The 15,272-nt window shown below is 41.6% G+C and overlaps 1 protein-coding gene across 3 annotated transcripts in view; it reads left to right on the top strand.

The window, feature by feature from the left end:
• Positions 1-15,272, top strand: part of LOC137296706 (metabotropic glutamate receptor 3-like) — a 154,918-nt gene that overhangs the window by 103,210 nt on the left and 36,436 nt on the right. For all 3 annotated transcript variants that reach the window (XM_067828533.1, XM_067828532.1, XM_067828534.1), the window contains one exon: positions 2,789-4,664. In XM_067828533.1, coding sequence (XP_067684634.1) covers positions 3,299-4,664 — 1,366 coding nt within the window. In that variant the 5' untranslated portion in view covers positions 2,789-3,298. The remainder of the gene's footprint in view (positions 1-2,788; positions 4,665-15,272) is intronic.

Here is a 15,272-nt window from a genome sequence, read left to right as displayed (position 1 = left end):
GTGTAATACTTTGTACTTGGGTCTACTACGCTCGAAACGAAGGACCCGGTATCCTGAACCCAGTCAGAACCGTTGGATGTACACTCAATTGTGACGAAATCTTTTCATTGGCCACTGGCTCATTCGCCGATATACTTAGCCGGCTCTCTGTTTATGCATTATAAGCCCGATAGGCGTCAATTTCAAATTGCATGCGGTCAATCATTGAAGTTATGCATTGCATATTGTCATTAGTAGACAGGAAGGCAGATATAGAGATGTCAATAAACCAGACATTGAGTTTCCTCTGTGACAGAGTCTGCTTATCCCAATCAGCATGTGTTTTTTAAAGTAACGAATAGATTATTTTCTTGTTCGTGTACACAACCAAGATTAGACTATTGCTCACGAACTCATACTCGGGTATTCATACTGCTTCAAGCTCCTCGAACCTATTCACTGCACATGAGTATGGGCGCAGGGTAGCACAGCCCTTGGGACCACTTTTTCCCACAGCGCTGGAAAATTAGTGAATCGTTTGACCTCCGATTTCGCGGGCTTTTTTCATCGCGTTTTTATCAACTTTATAGGCTGAATTGGCATATTTGATGATTTGTTTCAGTAAGTGCCTACCGAAAGGTATCAGAATCTGCAAAGTTGTGTTTTACGCTACATGTGGCCATTAAAACAGTTGTTACTATTACATGAGTTCATTGAGGCTCACGGTTAATCTCTGAATATATGTAATTTTAATAGTACAAATACATCCATTTATATTGTAAAGGAGCCCCTTTTCAGATGAGAAATTCTGATCCTGAGGGAACCTAGACTCGCTTCATTTACAGCTTTAGCATTGGAGGGAGGACTGGGCAGTGGGGAAAATAATGTGTTTCAGCAAAGCGATATGGTGAAAACATCAATGACTCAAAATCCAATTAGTTTATAATACGCGGCCAAAATACAAACTGGTTCATTGTCCGTAGCCACTTACCCGAACACGATTAGACTGGCATCTAAGAAAGCGTTGACTGCTTCAGTTCTTGGATGGGGAATTAAATATTCAGGCCTAGCAGGTCTCCCTTCCGTAGCTCATGTTACGACGTGTGAGGACCGGGCCGTCACACCTTCAACCACCTCCTCTGCCTACACAGCGGGGTAATTAAAGTCTTACACAGCTAGTACAAGCATCCAACGAAACAATCGATGTTATATGACTGTTCCTATAGGTCTCAATGTAAGTAGCCCAACTAGGAATGAATTATCAACTAAACCCATCCCTACATCATTAGACTGGAAATGCACTGTAGAAACAGGTGCACGCAATACACGCACTGAATTCTATAAGTGAATTAATTCCATTAATGCTTGGATACGTACATTAAATCGAATTTTAATTAGGAATGAAGTTTTTGTTATAGGATTTCTGGGATCCAACAAATGTAAACTTAACCAAGCCTGGATACGTGATGTGTTTTAAAATATAGTTAACTTTCTGATTACAACCCACGATGAAGAGAGGCAATTTTGTTTTACTTAGTTGTGTGTAAGATAGCATTGATACATCGATAGCCAACGTGTTCCTGCTGTGGAAAAGTATGCCAGTAGATCCATCCTCAGCGTCCTTTACTAGGCATTTTTTCTGATCCAATTCCCAAATTATACATTTACCATATGCTCAGGTGATTGTTCAGGTGGCCAAATGACCTGCGTTTGCGTGCGTTTGCGATTGGAGGGTGCAGGATACGCTCATCTTCTTTGCAAACACTTGGTGCCACTACCAGAATATTCTTCATAACACATTAAAAAAACGTTTTCAAAATCCTTTTGATTACTAATTTCATCAACACGGTAAAGACACAAATATAAAAGGATATGTGAAGCAGAAACAACCACATGAAAAAGTTTGCACGTATGAATTTGATCAAGGAATGTCCGCTATACGCCAGAACACAGTAACTGGGGCTTATCCAAATACTGACACACTTTGCCTCAACTTTCAAATTTCTTCCTCATAAATCAGGTAATATTACCCCATTTTCTTCGCGGAGTTGTGTTCTCAAGCCCATATTCCTAAGTAACCAGATCAATATTGTCAGTTTCAGTGTGTTGACAAGCCTTTCAAAATCTCAGATCTCAGGACACCAACCACGTCAATATATAACACTCAACTTTTAAAAGGGATACTTGTCATTTATTCATCCCAGATAGTACGTCATTGCACATAACATATGGATGTAAAACTATGAAGTATCCAGATATCCTTATCAAAGACTGGGTGAAATATATCTAGACGAGTCCGCGAGTTAACCTTCTGAAACTCCGCGTTATTAAATATGTAAAAGCAAATTGTGAATAAATGATCACCAAAGGCTCATTAGATGTACTACTACTATGACAATAAAATATTAACCTATATACAGTGTAAAGTGCACGCCAAGTGGAAGATTGTTTACAGCATCCACATTATAGTGTACGCGTTTCTGCGTAGAGGGGAGCCCTGGCCAGCATTCCCCATTTGCTTAACGAATGATTGCAGTCGGTGAGAGTGTGTCTGTGGTGAAGGGGCGTGGAGCCTCAATCGGGGACAGTTTCCTGTTTAAGTGAATGCTAACATGGTTATCCTGTCTTTATTGGGGGCAATTCTTCGAAATCTTAGCTTACTGATTACCTGTAGTACGGAAAGTCTCCTTACTGCATTCCATGATTAGATTTCGTGCATTTTCATGCAGTCGTCTCTCGCTGAATCGCCATCGAGCGTTGGCGATTTGTTTTCCCCGTGTGGTCTCCATAGGTTTACTTCTCTTTGCAGCATTGATCCCATCTCGTTGAAGGAAGTGCTCACGGCGTGGAAGCAATGCCTGGGACTGTCGCCCGGCCCCTCAGAGAGCGGAGTCCTTTCGTCGGAGAGCTGCAGTGACGCGCCCCATACGCTAAAGTTCACACTGATCAAAACTTGTGGACTGATTCTTCCCGACTCGTCAGGCACATTTGAAGAATGGACAAGACGCTCTCGGTAGACCCCGATCTGCTGCTTGTGTGTCTTGCTCGTCGCGGTATCGACCTCGTGCACATAATTGCCAGGAATTAATGGGTTTATATGAAACAACATAAGTGTGGAAAGTTGTTTGACAATGGATTTTTGAAATCAAACATTGTTCATCTAAGCCGGCGTGAATATCGGAGAAACTTCAAGACCATGTAACAGTCACGTCGCTCGGATGGTTGGCGAGGAATCGCCTGACGTGTGGAGGAGACTATTGACTGAAATGATTGAGAGACTGTAACAAACCAAGGAAGCGTTTGTTGAGATTTGTCGGCGATGGGGATAGCAGACCAGTGTTCCCGGCTCATACTTCTCCTGGTGTTTGTGCCTCTGACCTGCAGGGTGACCCGTGCGGTTGATATTCGCGCCAATGTGACCTCGCCAAAGATTATCACAGCTTTTATTGCAGGTGAGATCATGCTTGGTGGACTGTTCCCTGTGCATCAGAAAGGCGACGGGGAAAATGCATGTGGTCCGATCAACATTGACAGAGGTGTGGAGCGTCTCGAGGCCATGATGTTTACTATTGACGAGATCAACCGCAACAAAAGTGTTCTTCCGGGAATAAGGTTAGGAGCGTCCATATATGACACATGTGCTCGAGCTACATATGCTTTGGAACAATCTCTTGAATTCATAAGAGCATCTTTCACATCTCTAGATGCATCTGAGTTCGTCTGCACTGATGGATCAACAGCCAGGGCTAAGACAATACCGACAGCAGTGGCAGGAGTGATAGGAGGGTCATACAGTACTGTGTCAATGCAGGTTGCAAACTTGCTCCGACTGTTCAAACTTCCACAGGTAAGCTATGCGTCCACTAGTGCGGCTCTCAGTGATAAAACAAGGTTTGATTACTTTGTACGTACAGTGCCACCCGATGACCTGCAAGCCAAGGCTATTGCGGACATTGTCCAAGAGTTTAACTGGACCTACGTGTCCACTGTCGCTTCCGAAGGAGAGTATGGGGAATCAGGTATTGAACAATTCCAACAAGAAGCTAAAGCTAGAAATATATGCTTGGCCGCCACTGTGAAAATAATCGGCAATGCTAACAACAGCACCTTTGATAAGGTGATATACGAACTGCTTCAGAAGCCCAAAGCGAATGTTGTGATCGTGTTTTGTAGGGTTGAACATGCCAAGGGGTTGTTGGATGCGGCAACTAGACAAAACCATTCAGGCAGATTTATATGGATAGCCAGCGATGCTTGGGGAAGAAATGACGCTCCCGTTAAGAGGAACAATTTGGCTGCCCAAGGTGCAATAACTTTAGAACTACAGTCAACCCCGATAAAGGTGTTTGAAAATTACTTCATAGGACTTGATCCCCATTCTAATATACGTAATCCCTGGTTCAAGGAATATTGGGAAGCTGTTCATAAGTGTAAATGGCCAAGTGGCAAGACCTTCAGACAAGATGTGGGGAATATCTGTACTGGGTATGAACCTTTTGACAGAAAGCTCACCCAACAGGAAGGAAAAGTACAGTTTATATATGACGCTGTGTATGCTATGGCCTTGGCTCTGGATAAGATGCACAGGGACCTGTGCCCACACACCGACAAACTGTGTCCTGCAATGGCAAAGATTGATGGGGAAACACTCCATAAACAATATCTGCAAAATGTGTCTTTCAAGGGTAAGTTATTTTGTTTTATCTTCACTTCATCTGTATAATTGAGATGCTTGGCGTAACTGATTCGTTTTCAAAATGATGATCTCTCATATGTCAGTGACTGAAATTGTACTGACAATATATCATCAGTTAATTCCACTCAACCTTTTCAGAGAAATGAAGAACTACTAACAAAAATGCTACTGACTAATATATAATCTGAGGTTCTTCAGAGGCATGCAGAAGTAGTTATTCAAGTATAGGACACAATGTTATGGATGTCAACTTCTTCTTATATGCACACGTTTCTTGGTTATCCGCATGACGAAGGGGCAAGGAATAGCCTAGAAACGTTTTGTATACAACAAAGATGAAGTTGACATCCATACCATTTGGTCAAATACACAACCTCCTCATACATCCGCATCATACTGTCTCCCACAGAGGGGCAATGTATTCACGGACAGGTAAGGTGTGCTGTACTCATGACGGGTGCAACTAGTTAGGAAGCCATACTCACCCATTCATGAACACATAGCGGGAACACCATGAACACCGACATAAGCAATTTGAATACGATGGCACGCATAAACCGAGTTTAGGGAGCCTGTCCTGGCTTCAGTAGGATTTGTACCAAAATGTCAGTGGGGAATGAAACTCAATGTCAATTGTATTAATTCACGTACAGATTCCAACATGCGTACAGAGGTACAGCATCTGTGGTTCGTCGACCACTTGTCTTGAAACTGCCGCGTGTCTACCAGGTTCCTGGTCCCTGTAATATAGAATATGAACACTCCTAATGTCTTGACTATGAAAAACTGTTATCTAATTTCAGAAAGTCTGTATATAATTATGGCGGGTGCTTTAAGTATTGAAGGAGATATTTACAAGGTTGCTCGGACACCTGGTGCCATCACTAGTTTCAAGCGTCCTACTTGTATAAAAATGTTAATGTTTTGGCCGTTTCACCAAACTGAATATACGTTATTTGAGGATAGTCAACACTGCATATTCCCTGTCTCTGGCACTTTGTAATCTACAAACGTTTCTGGCTTGTTAGTTTATAATTATCTGTGTGATATACGAGTGAATCATCTCTAGTGTTTTGACTGAGGATACGTTTATACGAAGTGTGAACAGGTGCGTGTATTATTCAACGGTAATTCAAACCGTAATATCTACTGTTGTGCTCGAACGCCCAGATAGGAATACTGATAAGATGTTAATGTATAAATTATTTTTTTCTACTTTGAGTTGATCATATAGCAATGCAAGTACATGCCGGTCACGCACTTGCTCACTTTCCTTTGTTTACCCTCAAGATGGACGATATCTACCTAAACAAGACACGATGTCACAATTTTGGCCATATCATACCACGTGTTTATAAATGACTAAAAACAATAATGATACCAGGTGTTCTGGAATGTGTGAGTGTATTCTGCTCCAAATGAAACATCCGACAAAAACCTGTGCCAGGGTCAGTTAGGTGTTCATCTGAACTTGAAACAGACATGAAATTTTGGAACACGCCAAATTAGGAAATCGGGACTCGATTTTTGAAACCTTTACAGAGGCCTTGATTGTTGTTGCCTTGGCGAACTACGTTCTGAGCATGAGCTGTGTAACGGTCTTTGAAATCTTGGTAGAAGGAGCATGGCCAGTGGCACCAAAGGGTAGAGTTGTTAGAATATTGCTCGACATGAAGGGAAAGAAACCATTAACGGGGTCATGCCCGTTGTGTTAGCTGGCACATGCTGTTGTATCACGATACCGTTGATCGATCAGCATGATTTTCACTGGGGTGTCTGATCCAGACTTGACATTTATGAGTGCGTCGTCAAACACAAATCACCACTATATAATGCTTTTACAAAGGGGCGTTATCAGTATAAAACCTTTTCTGAAGCGCAAATTTTCACTTGCTGACACGTGGGTTGATGGACGAGTTTCCTAAAATATCATAATATTTTCATATTTCCTCTCATAATCTTTCTGTGAAAACGTTCATCACTATTTTATCATATCGTCGGTAGGGTTCCAGGCAGGACATGGGATTTACAGATATAGGTACAAATACGGTAGGTAGATAGGTAGACAGGTAGACAGTACTTTCCTTGATTGCAGACAATCGGCGATCGAGTCCTGGTTGACACAAAGAAACCTGACGAGTTATCAACTGTTATCGTTATCGAAATACTGGTCTGAGATAGAGAAAATCGGTATTTGACATTGCCGAGGCCTTTCACAGGTGAAAATCGATCATCGAACATAGTGGGGATGTTTGTTCCCATGCACGTGTATTTAAGCCTCTGCGGTTTTTTGCATAACAGCTGGATTGTCCACATTATTACTTTTTCCGGTTTTTAGTTTTGTCTCAATGTGCTATCCGACTGTGTTTCATAATCCCGTTGCGAGACAATATTACAGGGGCATACTCGAAACAACAACGTTTCAAGGTTTAGAGTAACTTCCCTTTGATAAGGGGCAGTCACTCAAGATTAACGATTGCGCCTGTATGGTAGACCCATGTCGCTTACGCTCTGTCGTGTCATATAAATGCAACTATTCAAAACAGTCAGCGATGATAGATACATCTTGTGAGTGATACATTTCTGAATATCATTGTTTGTAGGTTGTAATATTTTTGCATATCGGTATACTATATCCTGTATGACGGACAAACGTTAAAGTTTTTCTCTAACTATAACGTTTATGCCTAAAACCATATTTGCCATTTCAGTAGTCAACTGCATGACAAGCTTTATGCACTCCTCGTGTAATAACCCCGCATCAGCCGCCATCTTATGGTAAACATTAGAGTACCTGCTGGATACTCGACGAATACTACAGTGCTCTCTGGAAAGACGCTGTGATGAGCACATGTTAGCTGTCGGCTTCTGCTCGTACGTTTCCTAATTTAAACCAGTCCGCAGTGATGGTTCCCTGACCTATGACTCCAGGAATAACACGGACTGAGCCCATATGGATGATCCAAAATAGGCTCAATCTGTAATTGTGATCGAACCACGCCTTAAACAACTCGCACAATTGCAATCGATTACTTTCTTTGAGAAACGTAACATCCATTGATTTGATTACTTTGGTCATGAGACGTCCTTTTACTTAAACGAAAATATCTGGCCCAAACTTTGATAAGCCGTCTATTGGGGCGCAGAAAATCGCCATCCGCAGGGCCATTGATTTTATGACCGTTCTTGCAAACCTGAAACAGAGATATGAGTGTAACAATATGTTTCTGGAGACCTTGTTTCGTATCTTGTGTGAGAGCGGGCGTCAAACGTGGTTATTGATAACACAAAATGTTTAATTTTCCTAATGCGACTACCCAATTTTATTCGTCGCTTTCCTTGATGTATAGCCTGCCCCGTCACATTATGGAGATAAGATTGGGCACAGCGACACCATAGCCCGTTTGAGCCAGAGGTGCCATTTCTTCTCTCCTGATCCTAACAGCAGGGGGAAGAGTGAAGGTTTTACGCCAGTTTTAGTAGTGTCACTGCGGACACCAACAATGGGCTTCACACACTTTACAAGATAACAATAGAACCCCTTCCTTCAGCGTGACGAGCGAGCGTATTAACTAATATGCTACCCCACCGCGCCTGGCAGGTAGACCATTGTATGGCTTGAGACTTTAACGGCGGAATTGACGCTTTGTTTTTCCAAAATACCCTTGTTGAAACATGGTGTTTTTATTGTTGGTCGATGGCAGACATAAATCACGAAGATTAATGTACAAATGGCAGAGACACTGCCCGGGAGATCGGTTTTAGACCTGCGTATGGAAAATTAATGAACCGCCTAATGTGTGACAGCGACAAACCTTAATCTTCCTTACTACCAGCTCCATGTCGAGGCCGTTTGCTCTTTCGATTACAAGTTAAGTCAAATTTAATTAAATGATGTGGGTACTTACGAATTATATCGACTGGTCTTTAGGACAGAACGAATTAAACTGTAATCCGGTAGCGTCTTGATACAGCACGTATTATTTATCAACTTTTCCCATGCTCATAAAATCTCCCACATTGCCATTGCACGGCTTAAAGGGATACTTCGAGCGCTTTAATGTCGTTAAATGTCGAATCATTACCGGGGACTTGCTCTCTGCAGGTTTGCGTCAGTTTCATATCATAACCTTAGGATATAATATATAGAGGTTGGTATGAATATTATACACAGAACCGCACAAAAGTCTGTTAGATAGAGATTACGTATGTTCAAATTGTCCATCTAAGTTTACGAGAATCATTAAAAAAATATTATTTTATAACTTTTCAACGAGAGCCCACTGCATTAAATTACATACTGAACAAACAAGTTGAAGCACTGCGGGCACAAGACATTGATCCGTGTTCAATCAATACGTTCCCACAGGCTATGATAAAGGTAGTTTAGATTTTAGTTTTACGCCATTTGAAACAACATTCCAGCTATATCATGGTGGGGCACATCAGAAATGAGATTCACACTTTGCACCCATGTGGGGAATAGAACCTAGGCCTTCGGAGTGACGAGTGAACGCTTGAACCATTAGGCTATCCCACTGTCTCTTCATTATGAAGGATTTGAATCGAACCCGGACCTTCGGCGTCACTAGCGAACGCTTACATCATCTAGCTACACAACCGCTTATCTATTATAATGAATATGCTTATATGCAGGGTCCACGTGGTCTAGCTATGTACGTATATTAATGTCGATGTTGAAATTAATACTGATGACAATGTTACCATTCCCCATCACGGTATTTACACTGCATTTGAACATCATAACGTATTTGGATATTTAACCACTTCACATTTAAGCGTCTAAAACATATGTCAAGTAAGACATCCCTAGTCACTGAGATGAATACTGTATGCTGTCATTGGTCCATACTATTTGCTGTCAGTGCATATGGTCCTGATAATTCCTTTATTTGATTATAGAAATTAATGATTTTGTCCTCGTAACCGTATACCTACTTCTCATGAATAATGCACCAGCTACCTTTATGAAACCAACAGTGCAAAACCCACCGAGTATTATACACTAATTATGGCTCCCGCAGCGTAAATGCAGCTAATCTATATTCCAAATGAATGGTTTTAGTTTTGAGTAATGTTCCGAGGTATTTGATTAAACATTATCCATTATGGGTTTGTGGGCCACAGAATATATCAACAGTGTTTGGGTGCATTTTGATGTTGAATTTGTTGTAACAGATGGTGTTTGTCCAAAGTCGAACCCATCAGTAACTCGGACGCAGAAAGCCATATTGAAAGCGTCTTTTGCTACATTCACGAAGCCTCAAGGGGAGCATTGCAGTAACACTAAATCTAACAATCCATCACTAAGCGCCTTTTATGGAACCGTAGGAAGCTCCATTGCTGCTTCTATGTCAAGAGCAGCTTCCTCTCCATTTCTGTGCAACCAGCTTGGAAACACCGCACCGACGCACTACATGATAGATGAGAGGCGATGTGGGGATATGGAAAGTTGTGAAAATTACCTTTCTTTTTTCGTTTGAAAATATCGAATTTTCCAAGCAAATTAAGATAGGTTCTGAGAACAAGGAAAGCATAGACGAGGAGCTTGATAGGTTTCTCTTTCGTGTCGTCAATATTTGATGTGTTGCTGCAGGATTTGGGCTCCTCTGTTGCGGGACACTCCCTTGTTGAAAACTTTTATAGATCTCTCTTGAAAAAAAGTTCTCCTTTATCTGAGAATCATGTGATCAAACTGGGATTTAATTACGCTGTACCTTCCAAGTGATGAATCTGCGTGCAATACATCTGTACAGCAAACCTTAGAGGTGGAACGGGGCCTCAAGTAAACATCTATACACAGATATACTTTGAGCATTATTACGTTACAAATGTTTGAAACTGAATGGGACTGTCCTAAGAAAATATATACGTAATGAAAAATGATATCATAACATGACATGCTGACTTTACAAATGTTTGATATTCAACTGGACTGTACTACGATAACGTATGCATAATAAGGATGATATCATAACATGACATGCTGACTTTACAAATGTTTGATATTCAACTGGACTGTACTACGATAACGTATGCATAATAAGGATGATGTCATAACATGACATGCTGACTTTACAAATGTTTGATATTCAACTGGACTGTACTGCGATAACGTATGCATAATAAGGATGATATCATAGCATGACATGATGACTTTACAAATGTTTGATATTCAACTGGACTGTACTACGATAACGTATGCATAATAAGGATGATATCATAACATGACATGCTGACTTTACAAATGTTTGATATTCAACTGGACTGTACTACGATAACGTATGCATAATAAGGATGATATCATAGCATGACAATATTTATTTACAGATGTTTGAAACAGAATGAGAGTATACCACATGTAATGTGACTGTACTAAGATACTGTATGCCTACAAAACATGCTATCATAAGGCGAGATTTTACAAATGTGTGAAACCGAATGAGACTACATTAACATAATGTATGAGTAATTAGGTTAATATCATAATATCATAATATCATATTGCAACTGAGATATTACAGAGGCTTGGAACTGAACTATAAGAAACGTATTCGTACTGAGTATGATTAATACTTTGCATGACATTAAATGGAAGCACGCTAAGATCGTGTGTGCGCCATGAGGATGATATGATATGCTAAGATCGTGTGTGCGCAATGAGGATGATATCATATGCTAAGATCGTGTGTGCGCAATGAGGATGATATCATATGCTAAGATCGTGTGTGCGCAATGAGGATGGTATCATATGCTAAGATCGTGTGTGCGCAATGAGGATATCGCATGCTAAGATCGTGTGTGCGCAATGAGGATGATATCGCATGCTAAGATCGTGTGTGCGCAATGAGGATGGTATCATATGCTAAGATCGTGTGTGCGCAATGAGGATATCGCATGCTAAGATCGTGTGTGCGCAATGAGGATGATATCATATGCTAAGATCGTGTGTGCGCAATGAGGATGATATCATATGCTAAAATCGTGTGTGCGCAATGAGGATGATATCATATGCTAAGATCGTGTGTGCGCAATGAGGATGATATCGCATGCTAAGATCGTGTGTGCGCAATGAGGATGATATCATATGCTAAGATCGTGTGTGCGCAATGAGGGTGATATCATAACATGATGCGATTACTTTACAAGAATTTCAATTGGACTATAACAAGACAATGTATGCATTCCTTAGCAAACATAGAATAGTTATGATATGAAATATAGTATAACTGTCAATACCTTCGGGGTGAATGTCAATGCCTGCATATGTAATGACGTCTTCTCACAGCCTATATCCCGTAAAAGCAATTTCCTGTGGTTCGATGACCGTAGGGCTAAGTCCGTGTAATAGAAGGATTATTTGTCTGTAGTTATATGGGTTGCATTCTGAAGCTTTGTGTGAGCATTTTCATACCATTCTAAAGCACGGAATCATCATTGCGTCACATTGTAAAAACATATTGTTCTATTCCTATTTCCTACCAATATTATGAAAGATTGCCCGTGTAAAGTCAATAAAACATCATCCGTTGAATTGTTTCTTGTCGTGGAGGCTGTCCTTACGCAATCAATAAATGACATGGCGATATCAAACTATTTCCCTAAAACCTAACCTTAACCGATTAAACGTCAGCGGAAGATTAAGACGTGAAATGTCTCGATACCAGCACCTTCCAGACTTGAGTAGTTTGAACCATTGCCCCGAGTGTCTCAGAAGAAAGCGAAGCTACCCGCGAGAACAGGGTTTAATCTGATAGTGTATGTCTACACGCCATCGATCTATTCAGCAGTAAGCTCGAGCTTACTGTGTATTGACGATGGAAGTATTTTAATGAAGGCTATGTGATCCTCCAGAGGTCTGACTTAAAAACTCAGCGTTGAAGATACCGGGCTGTCCCAGCATCTGCATTCTCCTTAAAACTACTAACTTTATGGTCACTAAAGTTTAGATTTAGCGTCGATTTTATGGCTTGTGTTTTCGTTGTACATCTTCCGATTTGTCATGGCAAAATTCCACGACTGTCCTAAGTGATAGGCTAACTATTTCAGTAGCTAAGGGATGCCAATATGCTGACACAAGAACGCCCCTGGGGCGTTGTTGCCCCTGCAAACGTTGGGCTAATTGAGTTTGACAAAATGACTACGATGAGAAGGTCGTTGACTGAATAAATGTAGATCGGATTATCTATTTGGATTGGTGCTGCTAAATTGGTGATGAGGGACGAGCATGTATTCGTTCAGGGTATCTATATCATGCATTGCTGGTCATACGGCACTGACAACATCATCTACACCGAGTACGGCGTGGAAGGCCTACAGCATGAATAATGGATGATGGGGCTTTTATTTTGGGGATTGCCAGATAGTGTTGTATAAGTAGGGTCGTGTCTCAATGGATGCAGAAGTTTTTTTTGTGTGGTTGCTATCCTGCAAGATGATGTGGACAACTGGTTTGTAGCAACATGTGAAGTCCACCACTGAGTGTATCTAACACTTAATGCCATGCAATACATAATTCCGGGTTTCACAGTACCATCAAACCCCAAATGTTGACGATCAAGCCTGTTTAGGGAGTTCTAGATCAACGAGAAAGGTGCAGCTTACCACAAATGGCAGCATACTTTCCACAGGAAAATGGAGCAGTAGTGTTGAGTTAGAAGATTTATTACTCTATATTAATCCCATCCCTAGCCTCGACAGCCACCTTTTGTGTCATTCCTTACAAATCATACTGCCACAAACGTCAATGGTCGACACCACGTCGAAACGAGGGTAATCGTCGCTGGTCACGTGTCAATGTTTGAGATGAGCCTCAAATCACTTTGCACTTCCGTGATAAGCGCGGTCGTGTGTGACGACGTGGAAATGCGCGTCAAGGCAGTGTTGACCTCAGATCTCGCGACAGATTTGGCAATTGATCGATTATGGTAAGTGGACGCGAAACTCACTCCATATTGTACGAGGAAGGGTCACAGGACAGAGCTGTGGAGAAGCCCTTTGTTGTCCCGTGTTCATGGCAAGTGGATCGACGATATGTCTGTCAAGACAACGACAGCCTTGATCACAGTTCCGGAGTTGAAAACATCTAGCGACAAAACATGTATAGAATATCATCGCTACTAAGAAGACAAAACCTTTCCCATTCCTTGCGACGTGATGAGGGATGTGTGCGTTAACGGCATAGACTACATCCACGTTGGTTTAACTTGGCAAGGCGCTGCAAGAGGGCAAACATTAGGTGATTCATTCGTAGTATGCGTCGTCGAGCGAAAGAACGTTTGACAAATAGTGGCAGTATTACCTTACCACTATTGATCTACAAAAACGTCCCGACATATAGCTGGAATTTTGCTGTGTGAGGCGTAAAACTAAAGTCACTCACTGCAGACGTCAGCATCTTATCTTACCCCACTGTTTTTCAAGATCGTCATAACCGAATGTATTCCCAAGTCGTTTTAAAGAGAGAGAATTTATTATGATGCTGATGACGATGATGCTAATTATTCTTGTTAACATCATCATCATCTTTTCCGATCATGCAAATTATTACAATAATCATTGATCACAGATCATATCATTACAATAATCATTGATCACAGATCAATGTAAATAAGTAAACGAAGCGCGGCGGTTAACTGACCAGGGTCTTGACATGCATCTACTTACTAGCAACAGTGACGTTGATAGTATTAGGTTCTACGGATTAGAAATAGTGTGCAGGAGAGAGACTAAAATCATCATCAGCTCAGTGCATCCTCTTAACGCAACTAACATAACGAATGGGATTGCCCCCAGAAGCGATGCTTTGTCGAACCCACAGAAAACCCTTTGAGAATGTGTAGGATCGCTGACACCGAAGTAATGAGGTACATTGAGCGACTGATAGCAGCCTGAATGTACCGAGTATCGCATGGAACTCAGTACTCGTATGGTTGTTAGTCGCTCTGAATGTACTGAGAACCTCGTTGTCCTGTCAATCTCACTGAATGTACTGAGTATTCCTTGGGACTCAGTAATCGTAGTGCTGTCACTCACCCTGAATATAATCAGTATCCCATGGGACTCAGTACCCGTAGTGCTGTCAATCGCCCTGAATATAATGAGTACCCCATGGGACTCAGTACTCGTAGTGCTGTCAATCGCCCTGAATATAATCAGTATCCCATGGGACTCAGTAACCGTAGTGCTGTCAATCGCCCTGAATATAATGAGTACCCCATGGGACTCAGTACTCGTAGTGCTGTCAGTCGCTCTGAATGTACTGAGTATCCCATGGGACTCAGTACTCGTAGTGCTTGCAATCGCCCTGAAAATAATGAGTACCCTATGGGACTCAGTCGCCCTGCTGTCAATCGCTCTGGATGTACTGAGTATCCCATATGACTCAGTACTCGTTCTGCTGTCAGTCGCTCTGAATGTACTCAGAACCCCATGGGACTCAGTACTTGTACCGCTGTTGGTGTGCTTTGCCTTGTGGCCATCGATGATCAAAAACGTTATGACTGCTCTGTACCCAAGATTATTCATTTTGGTCGTTTCAATATGGGTACATGTGATTAGAAGTCGTTTGACCGGA

The sequence above is a fragment of the Haliotis asinina genome, chromosome 9 (genome assembly GCF_037392515.1).
Source record: "Haliotis asinina isolate JCU_RB_2024 chromosome 9, JCU_Hal_asi_v2, whole genome shotgun sequence".
In the NCBI taxonomy this organism is placed as follows: domain Eukaryota; kingdom Metazoa; phylum Mollusca; class Gastropoda; order Lepetellida; family Haliotidae; genus Haliotis; species Haliotis asinina.
Note: the sequence above shows the minus strand (reverse complement) of the source record. Positions and strands in the feature narration are given on the sequence as shown.